Raw genomic sequence first — 14,201 nt, forward strand, 5'->3', positions numbered from 1 at the left:
TTCATACATTTCTTCACGGTTAATTAATACGCTTTCCAGATGCGTTATGACTCGGTTCCTTCTGAACCCACTAAAGCTGTATAAATTTCACTCTGGCTGCTTCAACAGCCGTTGCTCCGCATTTAGCACATTTTCTATGTGCATTGCTGTAATCTATGTAGGTACAGACTTACAGTCTTAAGTGGTTGTACCGCTTGTAGTAAAGATCGGGGCCTGTGCAGTGGAATACGGCGTGTTAATGGCGGTAAGGAGTTGGCGTGGAAATAAAACACTCACGTCTCTGCAGATGAAGCAATGTGTATTTCTCAGAATACCATACGTTCATATTTGTCAGGCGGGTTACACGACACACGATAACTAATTAACTATTAATTAGAATATAATTTAAAATACGAGGATAGCAAACACAGCGGCCATAGAGATAGCCATCAAGGAAAGAGGACATCAGGACAGAATGACATTCGGTGTTGCCATAGTTGAGAATATAATTTCCAACACCGCTACGTTGTATTTATTATTTAAAGATTTAATAAATAAAATTCGTTATGAACTTTAACCACAGCAGTTGGACAGAGTCATTGACAAATATATTTTTTTATTATGGTGGGTAGACGTACCTACCCTCCATATATTTTATGAATATTGATAAAGACAGTTGGAAGCAAATATTCATTATAAAACTTAATCGCGTGTAATTAAGTTTTAAGTCCCGTTTTATGATTAATTATGTATAAAATTCGTGATAATTTAAATCAGAGTTGGGAGCAATGTTGCTGTAGAAAAATGTTTTTATTTTTATTACTCGCAACTTTTTCCCGGAGGCCAACGCACACATAGAAGCTTCAGGCGCACACATGCGCAATTATTTGGGGACATAACTTTCTTAGGAAGTGAACAGGCCTTGATCATGACAGCCTCTTGATTAGCCGTCTATGCTGCAAAACGTAATTCAAGACCAAAAAAAGTGAGACAATGTTGCCATTGCAATAATTTGTTTCTAAAATTGTAAATTCCTTTTGATAAATAATCACGCTAAGATAATTTATTCATTAGTAATTTTACTCCTACTATTTAAAAAAGTACTTTTATTTATTTATTTGTACATAAATACAAGACGCGCTAGTAAAAAAGTGGCAACATTTCGTATAGACCGGGAGATAGTGACACATTTTACTGGGTCATTTGTACCAGTATGGCGGTTCGTCAGGGGTCAAAGTACGTAATGAACGAAATAAAAATGATGGTCATAGCGCTGGTACCGGCGGCCCAATCGCGTGGGCGTTAGTCGAATGTGTCGGATAAAATACGAGTGTCGAACGATTTGTTCCACAAAAATCCTCGTATTTTCCAATAGTCCATAAAAAAGTAGTAGGCGGTAGCGTAATGCCATACTTCTCCAAATCGTTTAGCAAAAAAAAAATTAACTCCCTTGCGGCGGTATGGCGGCCATTTGGAACCGTCCGAAGAGTATGGCATGATGATGTCCATGAATGGCTGCTCGACGATGATCACCTGTGCAAAAATTAGCTTGGCACAAATGGTTGAATTGTTTTTTTTTAATTAATGTGTTCGCCTCAGTATGGCGGGCTGTAAGTCACACCGGAGAAGTATGGCATTACGCTACCGCCTACTTCTTTTTTATGGACTACCGGAAAATACGAGGATTTTTGTGGAACAAATCGTTCGACACTGGTATTTTATCCGACACGTTCGACTAACGCCCACGCGATTGGGCCGCCGGTACCAGCGCTATGATCATCATTTTTCTTTCCTTCATTACGTACTTAGACCCCTGACGAACCGCCATACTGGTACAAATGACCCAGTAAAATGTGTCACTATCTCCCGGTCTAGTACTTTTTTTGGTCTTGAATTACGTTTTGTAGTATAATATATCAACACCATTGGCGAAATTTATTCGTCTAAAGAAGGAGGAAGTGAACGAGATTGACTTTCAAACTTATAAATTATTGACCTAAATACAAAACAGATTTACAACCCATTATTAAAACGTGATTAAAATATATACTTGTTTACTCACAGTTCAAAATATGTTAATGACTTTATGGGCTGGATGTTGAACTTGGGTATGAAGTCTAATAATTATAATGTAGAGATTATGGGTTATTACTGAGAAGCACTAATGTTAGAGAGTCCAGCGCGGCGGCGGCCCTCAGTCGGTGAGCCGCCGTCGGCATAGACGTATCTCCCGCTTTCAGGGAACACTTTCTTCGGAAAACTCGCGCACCCGCGTTCCCAATGCCTCCCAAACTCTTCAAACAATGTCAAAAGCAATAAACATCGAATTTATCATAATCTTAATAACCACACAGTGCGTCAATCTAAACACAGTTCCCGATACCAAAGAAAAAAAACTTCTGAGTGATAGTGAAAATTCGAGTGCAATTTTCGAACTCAAAAACAAACAGTGCAATTACTTTGGTGATTATTTCTTGTGTTCATTAGACCATTTGAAACAGTGGAAAAAGCGTAGAAGATGGTGCTATTTAAAGTTGAATAAAGATTTGTTTGTGCGGAGTAAAAGAAGTTCGGAACCGAGAAATCCGGTCAGACGACTGTCGGAGTCTTCGGTCTCTGATGAAAGTACTCTGGTAGAGGACTTTAAAAGGCGTTGGCCCGTGGAGCTATGGCGGAACTATTTGTTCAGTGATGACTACTTGCTGCTTATCAACAGCCACTGGTTGCACTTCGCGCCGCCAGACCCGTCGTCGAACTATATTCTCGGCACACTGTACATTGGCATGATGCTGGTGGGAACCACTGGAAATGCACTAGTGCTCCTGATGTATTTTAGGTCAGTACTACACACGGGGCTCGTGCCCAAGGCCCCCATCCTCGGGGGGCCCCGAAGGACAGACAGTAACAGTATATTGGATTACCCATAATAAATAGAAGATCATACATAGTAGAAAAATGTTGGTTTAATTCGCTTTCTTTACTTTCCAAAAGCGCCCCAAATTCTTATGTGACCAAGGGTCCCAGCATAGTTTAAGACGGCCCTGTACTGACAGTACTGACTGACTCACTCTTTTGCGGTACCTATTTATAACTGTCTATGGCTAGTCACTGTTTTGCCAACTCTCATTATGGCGACGACAAATGCAACTCGTAAAACTTGCAACATACACACGGTTATCATTAACCTTAATCACCTAGATTTGAATATGATTCCTGTGCATTGCATAAATTCGCATATGAAATTGTCATCAACTATCTCGTAAAATCGGATTCTTATTAACTAATAAACGCACACGTGTTCGTAACTAGACAACTGTGATCATAAACATTGCGATATATAGAAGGAAACACGATGTATGTTCTCAGGAGAGCTTGTCATATCGATATGAAATAAACATCGAGAAACGACATGTTTAGATATATTTACTTAATATACAGGGTGTGGCTTGTAATAAGAGCAAAAAATTAAAATATACGCCCTTTAAGTAATGAGGAATTACGTCCAAATAGTTTTAATTAATTAAAATGAAAAAATAATTTTCTGTTATTTTCTAACAAAATTAATCGAGCCAGCAATGTACTGCAGACGTTATGTGTCCAGTCGGAATACTTGACATTGACATTTACGATCGTTTTCAATAATATTGAAAATCCTATTAAATGTATTAATATTGCTTTTTAAACCTATGCAATTTTCAATTAATGTTCAGTACTTAATGTGGAAATCAACATTACTTAACAGTTTTCTTATCAAATAGGCCTAACGGACAAAAGGACAAAATGAGTAAAACGCTATAAAGTAACTTTAACTGTTTATTAAGCAGTTCCAACAAAAAATGTGCAATAAAATCACTGATAAATGATAATAACTACGCCAAACTACATGGATAACCACTTCACGAGATAACTTGCACTTTTAAAATTTTGTTAGGATGATTCTTTTTCACGACAACGACTACGAACGATGGTACAACCTGTTCTCCGTTTGAGTTCGCTCCGACACGACATCAACATGTGCAATACTGGGTGGAGGGCCTTCTCAAAAATAACGAAGAATTTCACTGCTAATTCATCTGGCTGTACAACTGCGATCACAACGAGAATCACATTTGGTGCAACCACAACCCACATTCGTAACTCTGATTTGACAATAAAGCTCGGTTTTCATTTACTGTTGTTTCGTTAAACCATATGTTTCATATTTCACGTGCATAATTGATTAGTTTACTAAATTAATATTATTAAGTATTTGTAAAGTTTGCTTTATTTTGATAAATTAGCAACTTGACGTCGATTGTCATGTATGTTGTAAGAGAGAATAGATTAAACAATCTAATGCATGGTTTAGGTCCCTGTGGAGGTTTATTACAATATTTATGATATTTTGAAAGGTGACGTACCCCGGCAGAAAACAGTTGTAGAGTTGGACCAAAAAAAGTCTGCAGCGGATTTGATAGCCCACGCAGAGCATGTGTCATTTATACGTCATAATTTCATAGAAGTTTGACGTTTAAAATAACACTTGCACTGCTGGGGCTATTAAATTCGCTGCAGACTATTCTGGGTATGACTTTAAACAAACAGTTTTTACGTATGCTGTCTTTATTATGAATACTTTTTATTTAAACCATCTTCTTCTTCTTCTTCCTCGCGTTATCCCGGCATTTTGCCACGGCTCACATAGGAGCCTGGGGTCCGCTTGACAACTAATCCCATGATTTGACGTAGGCACTAGTTTTTACGAAAGCGACTGCCATCTGACCTTCCAACCCAGAGGGGAACCATATTTAAACCATAAACATAATAAATATCAAATTTACAATAAAATGTAACCTAAAATTAAAACAACCTACAAAACTAACGCCTTAAAATGAAAATACAAATTGAAATTAAAAACTAAACTAGATAGATAGGTACCGTCTTTATTATTTCTATGGCCTGAATTACACTTGTAAGTTTTACTTACGTAAGTAGGGACAAAGCTATTTGTTAGAATGAGATAACGATATTCATCTCTCATTCTGTAGTATAGCCGTGTCCCTACTTACGTAAGTAAAACTTACAAGTGTAACTCAGGCCTATGAACTGGCAATAATAGAAAGGGACACACTGATCCTGTTGTCGCTAGAGTCAGACCAATAATTGTCTGCAGCGGATTTGATAGCCCGCGCAGTGCAAGTGTTATTTTAAACGTCAAACTTCTATGAAATTATGACGTATAAATGACACTTGCACTGCGTGGGCTATTAAATCCGCTGCAGACTTTTTTTGGTACGACTCTATCTTTACCGTCTCGTTGCTCTTTACTTTGAACTAACTCTTTTGCATAACTTTTGTAAACTCGCTCACGCTTATGCCGGCTGTACACTTTCCGCGAGACACCTCGAGACAGGCCGAGAGCGAGTGTATACAGACTGCTCTCGTCTTGTCTCGGTCTTCCTTGTCTCGTCTCGCCGTTCTCCGATTGTCATGTGGTCGGCTTTTTCCGGCCGAGTCAAAGGGTCTCGCTGCTCTTGCGAGGGCAGCGAGCCAGGGCATGTACACCCTCATTGTTAAAACAGAAATTTGTGTAACTACCCGACCAAAACCTACGAACAAATTGGGGCAAGCCATCACGAATGCAAATTACGTATGTTAAATATTATTATCAATAATTACCCGGTGTGTTTCTGTAAAGACGTTTTGGTGATCAGCCGTTAAAATGTGGTCCAACTAGACTGAATTGCAGTTTACATAACCATTTCGACAAGCTACCAAAACTATTCAATAAAAATTTTGGAACTTTGGAAACTTTCTTTCATAAGTAGAACTATCTAACACGTAGTCAAATGACGCAACGTACTTGTAAATGGAATAGTAATATCATTTTGGCCACGTGTAAGGGTGGTATTCGACCTGTCCAATGTGTATTTTGTCTCACATTTTGCTTAATGGCAGAGTGAGACAAAATGACAAAAAATTGGACAGATGGAATACCACCCTTAGCTACGCCTATTGCTTCATGTAAATAATTACATCACATGGAAAAAATAATAAACAAAAACGTATAGTTACTGAGTTTATTAATCTTGAACAACTACATAACACAAGTACTTACATTTCACAACTAACAAATTAATAACAAACACTTTTCAGTTTCCATTCATAATCTTGGCCGATAAATTGCTTTTTCGATAATACGATGTATTATTAGGTATCCTTATTCTTTCAAATGACTCTGTTATGAATCAGGTAGGTACTTTTTCTCCTCTAATACGACTTCTGTGACAGATCCATAGAATACACATAGTTCTGTTTTTTTTTGGTACTGGTGGTTGTCGAAATTGCGGACTATTCTTTAGTATAACGCCATGCTGACTCGCATATCACCGCCTGCACGCTGGCGGAGGCTGCACCGCCGTCCCGGGCCCCGGACAGGCTCGTTGTCCCGCAAACGTGGCACTACGTTCAACGTTGACGATGACACTGTCAGTCTGCCTCCGATCAGGAAATCGTTTGCGGTGCAACAGCTTGGTTTGAACTTCTTCTGGCTCCACCGTTCAATCATGTAATTCCATCATAAACAAGATTGGATTACATAAATAATTGTTGTGCATTCGCTTGACAGTTGTCAATATTGACAAAGTTCAAAGCATTTTTCAAATAGGTAGGTAATGAAGTTAAGTGTTTTATGGAGGTTTTTATTACGAAAATAAATTGTTTTAAAAAATATTTTATTTACCATTACATAGCAAAAAAAAGTATTTCGAGTTTGTCAACAAAACATAATGTGTCATTGCATATTGAATGAGTTCTGACTTCCTAATAATAAGAGCTACTTTACTCTGTATTCATTTTTAAAATAACTTGTACTAAAAGGCGCGTACCAAGACGTCCCGGTACCATGACATCTTACGACAGTTAAGCGACCGTAACGCAATGTTAAAATCCATTGCGTGCTAAACTTGACTTTAAATTAAAATTTCTCCTAAATTAAGAATTTTGAACCATCGGGACCACTTGGTGGTAACTTTGGGTACTCCAATGAATCTCCAGTTTGATTTTTTGCTCTTATTACAGGCCACACCCTGTATGTACTGAAGTTACGCAAGAAATAAATCTAAGTAAATTGGGTACCTATTGACGGCTTTCCCTATATAATACAAGCTCAGCTATGCGAGTAGGTAGGTATCTAAGCTATGATCTGAATAAAATAAGAAATGACAATTTTACCTATAAAGGTCGGGCTTCATAGACATAATTCATTACAAACAGCACATATTTATGTTGGTTCTACATAAATATTTATGTTATTTATCATGACCACGAGTGCTGTAAGGAACTGATGTCATGATTTTGTATTTCACACCTTTCATGCGATTGAACTCGTTAATGGATATAAGTCATATAAGTTATTTCTTTTATCATCTTTAAATAAATAAATAACGTATCTTAAAGTTTGAATTGGGCCGGCACTACTCATTAATCAATATTTTGTTTTATACAATTTTGAAATGTTTTTCTACGCGCGAAAATAATCCTATATAGACTGAAGACCTTTTCTTCATGTCGAATAAAGGAATTTTGTGCCCAGTGGTAAATAGGACGAAAACACAGAAGTAATAGCAGTATGGGACCTACCGCCAACCACGTTCGACGTGTTGCCTCATGTCACATTTACGTACGAATTTACAAGTGCGACAGAGAGACAGGGCCTACTCTCAGAGAGTCTGGGTTGCCTGCTTCTCCTGCGCAAATACTTTACGAAATTGTTTGCCGTCTAAGTAAACTCCTTTGCGTTGAGTACTTTAGACTTGCTAAACTGTGCTTTTAGAAACGATAAAATTTTGAAGTGAACTTGAACGTACATATATGGCAAATATACACGGCTGTTAAAATAAGGGTAATAGGTATCTAAGGGTTTGTGGTAAATCTCTCTACTTCACAAGTAGAGATACCTACATATATTTAAGTATTTAGTTAAAAGTAAGATGTAATTGTATTTTTTTTTTCTTCTTTATAAATCATTTATTATTTCATCAAAATTATCAGCATTAATAAACATTAATTTCACATAAAAACTACGAAATCTAAAACTATAAATTATATCTAAACCTAAACTTAAACTAACCTAAAAAACTATTCAAACAACCCACCCCGCATCGCCCCCGGCGCAAAGGTGCCCATCACACTTGCCGCATTACCGCGTTGAACCGCGATGGACAACCTCTGCGCCAGGAACAACCCGGAGCGGGGGTTGAGACCGACCGATTGTAAATTATGTATAACCTACTTCATCGAAATCTTACCTACCACAAACACAAACTCTTAGAAACCCATTACCCTTATTTTAACAACGGTGTATTGTAGAAACACAAAACCTCCTTTGTGACAATAGGTACGTTCATACTTAACTTTAATTGTGTTCACGATTAATACAAGTATTTCATCGCTCTTCCAGTTGGGCTAAGCTTGCGAGCACTCAGTCATTACCAATAATAAAAATCGTTTCAAAAATGTATTAATACGCGCGAATAAATTGGGTTTGATGTTCCGATTTCCTATGAGAATTTACGTAATAACGAATCCAAATTTCATTCAAATAATCCACTTGTTATTGAGTTTTGTTTCTCTTTGATATTGATGAATAATCCTAACCGATTTTGTCCACTGACTGCCTACTGGATTCGATTAAATAGGTATTATTAAATTCAAAATTGTTTACATACTATATGTAAACAATTAAATGTATGTGTGTTACGTGTATTAAAGTGCAATAACAAAAAGTTAAAGTTGTAAAATCGAATATGTCCTTAAAATCACATTGAGGAGAACGAGGATAGAGCACAGTAAAGATACCAAAATTATACATAAAAAACAAAGAGATTAAATTAAAACGATTATTCCATATTACCACATACCGTAAAGGGGCCCACTGATTAACAGTCCGCCGGACGGTATCGGCCTGTCAGTTAGAACAAAATTTTGACAGTTCCGAACAACTGACAGGCCGATACCGTCCGGCGGACTGTTAATCAGTGGGCCCCTTTACATAACTTAGCTCAAGTCCGATAGGCATCAGCTGCTTTCATTTCCGCTCGTACCTTCATACGGGTACGTGGCCACTTATTGATAAATAAAAAAGGGAACCAAATCGTTTAAAAATTACAGTCGTTTGCTTATAATGAGTATTGCATTGTATTGAATATTATTCGGGCGATATTCCGAGTAGATATGAGTATTATCAGTGACATAATAGAATTAATATGGTCATAAGTATAATTCAATTAGGTTAACGTCTCACCTGCGGAAAAATCGAAAGATAAGGGGTATAAAAGTTAGGTAATTTTCTGTTTGAACCCTCACCCGCATAAAGGGCTACGCCTTTTCAAATAACTGATAAAATCGTTAACTGTTTATGAGCTCAAAAGTTGGTTACTTTTGTTTGCAAGCGTAATCGCTATGCTTGTTTTCGTAGCCAAATATTGTAAACAAGTCACGAAAACTAAATAAATCCCGTTAAGGGCAACATAAGACATGTACGTACCAAATCCGACAAGGAACCCGCAGAACATTTCGTCTCAATTTATCTGTGCCATTTATGTTTACAAATCGAATACCGTTTTTTGCCTAGTTTCAAAACGGCTAAACTAGCCTGTTTTGCAATTAGTGATCACAGGGGGAGACACTTTCTGGACTTAACGAGCGATTATTTTCGAAATTTTTTAACTTAATATCAGGGCCTCCGATGGCTCCGATATAACTTAATATCAAATAGTCTCTAGATACTATTCCTATCATCATCATCATCTCAGCCATAAGACGACCACTGCTGAACATAGGCCTCCCCCTTGGACCTCCATTCTGCACGATGGGGGTGAATGCCATAATCACCACGCTTGGCAGGCGGGTTGGCGATCGCAGTCGAGTACACCGAATTTGAGGGACGCTGCTGCCCGTCCACCGGTGGTCTTGGACGTAGTTTAAGGACATACCCGGGTCGGGTCGGGGTACTATTCCTATGCATATCTAAAATTAGAATCATAATAAGAATTAAATTGTAAAGATACATTAATATTAATAACTTATTTTGAAGAGCCTTATTTAAAGTATCCAAGGAATCATATGCTGAACCGAAAATAAATCAACGGGAACCTAAACAATACCTAATAATTATACACATATTTTCATATAAAATTATGGGTATCGTGGTAATTATGATCGAACTAGTTATTATATGAACATTATCAAAATTCAAGATCTGTTATGAACTAAGTATATATTTTTAGTTCAAAACTAATTAGCATATTCATCATAACTCATAGATGTGACATAACATAATCACGCGTGAAGTTGCCAAGAAAATAATTAGTGATAATTCATTTACAGTAATAGTCTTAATAATCTTCGCCAATGTAAATATTCACGCTGACTAATTAATGATTCATAATTTACCATTAATTAGTTAATGACAGAAGTGAAGCTTCTTACTCACTTCGATCTATATTTGAAATCGGTTATGTGGCGAGTATTATATGTCCTAATTTTATATTCCAGCCACCCATTTCATGGAAATTTTAAATCTCTCATTTGATAAACCAAATTTGAATTTTTCTTGGCAAGTTTTGATTCATGGACCGCTAGAGGGTACCTATCGCAATTTAAAATATTTAATCCAGCTTATGCTAATCGGATAATCCTAACCCCGATTCCTTTGTTAATTTTAAGGTGATGCTATACATAGACAAAAGCCGATGTATTATTATGATTTGCCATAAAAAGTCCTATTACATTATAAAGGTTGAATACGTTGATTATTATTTATTACGTTGTAAGGGTGTCACTTTTGTTTTTTACTTATATAATGTAAATATATATATATATTATTTCATTTTATTTCAAATAATTATATTCTCATTACAGTCGTAAACAATGCGTCATGAAATATAAATCAACAGCTTAAAACTTACACAACAACACTTGTCGGCCTAGCATCCATCATCTCTCAAAATCTCAGGCACTCACTTCTCACAGCCGCCCATCGCCACGCAATCAAGTCGCACTCCGGTGCTATTCTCAAGAGTACATTCAAATTGTGAAAGAGAGCGAAGCAGGGGAGAACTTATATTTAATGGTAAAATTCCATTTCTAACCACAGCTGCACTACCGGTACTGAACGCGTCGCTGTCATTGTCAATTTCCATAGTAAAATGAACAGTAATGCAGCTGTCGTTGGAAATGGACTGTCACCTTTATACACTTCTTTTCCAAATGGGAAAGAGGTGTAAAAACCATCATATGTCATACTGGGATCTGTCATGTCCATGTCACAATTTTGAGGGAATGGCCGGAGACCCAGCTTACCAAGCGTAACACAACGTAGGTAAGCTTGGGGTTCTAAATCCGGCACGAATTTGGTATAAATGTACGTCATCATCATCATCTTCCTAGTGTTTTTCTGGCTTTTTGCCACAGCTCATGCCTGGGATTCATTTAGAAACTAGTGTAGTTTGTTAGTAATAATTACTCTACTTGAGCGATTTTCATTATTTTTTCACATAGCCCATTAAATATATATTTACAATTACCTCTAAAGTGTCATTCTATGGAACATGCTAACTAAACCGCCATATAAACAAACCGCCATATTGAAATTGTCAAAGAATGATGAATTTACTAGTGACTTTTCTTTAGGTACATTGTTAGCAAGTTCCATAGAATGACACTTTATACGGAGTTTTTTCTGATAATAAAAGTAAAAGAAGCGCTTAATGTGCACATTTTTCCAATGGTAACATAAATTCTCCATCATATATCATTGTCAGACTTTTATTAACAGAACCGTCAATTTTCGTACGGATATTGGAACATTCCACCAGTGTCGATGTCGGTTATGTAACTATTTTAAATTTATATGTCACTGAAAATGCTTGCAAGCCGATTTCTTGTTTGATTGATCTTTTTATGATTAAGTATTTTTTATAGGTAAGTTTACTTTTATTTTAGTATTTATTTAATTTATTTGTACTTTTGGTCATTTAAATAAGTTTGATTAAGTGTATTTCATTAATTACTTATCTTACAGTTTTAACAACGTCACCTAGAGTTCGTTTAAATTAAGCTTAATGTTGTAATAATGTTTTGATAGAATATTGCGGTAGAAATTTGTTTCATTTGTTTTCGTTAATTTTATTTGCACTGATATTACAGATAAATGTGCACGGTTTTGTTCCTCTTGTTTCGTATACGTAATGTTATGTTAAGTACCTGCTGACATATTCTGAACATCGCGTTTAATATAACATACATATTCATTACCATCATATTAGGTAACATTCGAGTTCCATGTACATACATAATTAAATTGAAACATACTCGTACATATTCACGCGAAACGGGAATCAAAAGCAACCCAAGTAATAGGTCTGTGTCATCCCATTTCTAATAACTTTACCTTAAAATCAGTTTGAAATATCTACGCAAAAATACACAAAAATGTAGATACGTTCAGTTTCGCATCTGATACAGTTAAAAAGCAGTAATACAAAACATTTAATCGCCATGCTAATGCTAGTACCTACCCAAACCTTTGGATAATTTGTCAGAACGCTGACGCTCAAACAACAAGACGAAAACTTTTACATTACTTTACGTTACATTTGTCACTCGGTCCTAGAGTGGCAATTGTCACGAGGCTAAACGCTGAAAGGGACATTCGTCTTTTGGCCCGATTCGGATTTTGAAATAGACATCTATTAGATATCTTTTAGACATCACCAAGATACGATAACGATAAATTTAAGATCTAACCTGTCACATTTGACATTTTTTCGATTCTGGAGATTACTCTTGAACGATTTCCACAGGATATGACTTAGAGATCCAATTCACATCTAATAGATATCTTACTCTATCTAACGTAAAAGTGACATTGGTTGCCCGAATCGCGCTGCAAAAGAGAACTAGTTGATATCTAAACTATAACGTAGGTATCTAGAATGAATCTAGTACGTGTCGTCTCTTGTGAATATCTTGAAGTTCGAATACGGCAGTTTGTTTCAATTTGAGAACATCCTATTTTGTTTCAAATTCGACTGTTTTAATAACACGACGACTGTTTGTCGAAGCTCTCACGTCAAAACTTTGACAATGAAAACGGCGTTCCCTTTTGGACTGCGAAACGCGTTATTAAAATTTGAGGATACTTAATTATTTTTAGATCTCCTTGGATCTCGTTATGACTCATTACGCTAACTGAGAAAGAATAAAAGAATCTTTTTTTCAAAGCCAAACGAAATCTTTTAATTGAAATATCCTTTTTTTGTCCAGAAGATAATTCATTTGCCTTTATTTGGGCTTGGTTCAAGTCAAATTAAAAACATAAATAATTAATTTTAGTTTATTTGCGATATAATAAACTTTATTATACATATAATAAATTTATATTAAGTTAAGTGTTCTCACAATTTATCTGGCATTAATATATTAGGTAAAGATGGTCAAGCAAATCTTGTCAGTAGAAAAAGGCGGGAAATTCAAATTTTCTATGAGACGATATCCCTTCGCGCCTACATTTTTCAAATTTGCCGCCTTTTTTAACCGACTTCCAAATCCCAAAGGAGGAGGTTATCAATTCGGTTGTATGTTTTTTATTTTTTTTATTTTTTTTATTTTTATTTTTATTTTTTATGTTTGTTACTCCATATCTCCGTCATTACTGGACCGATTTTGAAAATTCTTTTTTTGATTGAATGTATATGCATACAGATTGGTCCCGTTTTTGTCAAAACCCAGTTCTGATGATGGGAACCATGAGGAATCGAGGGAAGTCCTCAAATCTTAAAGGCATACATATAGTGATTTTTGGGTTTTTATCATCAAATTAAGCATATACATCCAAAAAAGTGACATTTGATGAAGTGGAACTGCTGATGATGACCAGAACGGAACTCCTCAACGACGCATAGTTCACGGTTGGCGATTTGTCCTCTTCGTTATGTTTCTTAAGCAAGTTCAGTTTTTAAGCTACATTTTTGTCAAGCTCGAGTTCTGATGATGGGATCCATGAGGAATCGAGAGAACTCCTCAAATCTTAAAGGCATGCGTATAGAGATTTTTGTATTTACATCAGAAAATTAAGCATTTTCATTAAAAACTGTCGCATTTGATGAAGTGGAACTGCTGATGATGATCAGAACAGAACTCTTCAACGACGCATAGTTCACGTTTCGAGATTTTTCCTC

General features: G+C 36.3%; 1 protein-coding gene across 1 annotated transcript in view; it reads left to right on the top strand.

The window, feature by feature from the left end:
* The first annotated feature begins 2,189 nt into the window (after positions 1-2,189).
* LOC134664616 (opsin, ultraviolet-sensitive-like) overlaps positions 2,190-14,201 on the top strand; it is a 34,968-nt gene continuing 22,956 nt past the window's right edge. Inside the window, exon 1 of the mRNA XM_063521346.1 lies at positions 2,190-2,815. Within this exon, the coding sequence (XP_063377416.1) occupies positions 2,283-2,815 (533 nt within the window). The 5' untranslated portion in view covers positions 2,190-2,282. The remainder of the gene's footprint in view (positions 2,816-14,201) is intronic.

Source organism: Cydia fagiglandana, chromosome 5 (assembly GCF_963556715.1).
Source record: "Cydia fagiglandana chromosome 5, ilCydFagi1.1, whole genome shotgun sequence".
NCBI classification, from domain to species: domain Eukaryota; kingdom Metazoa; phylum Arthropoda; class Insecta; order Lepidoptera; family Tortricidae; genus Cydia; species Cydia fagiglandana.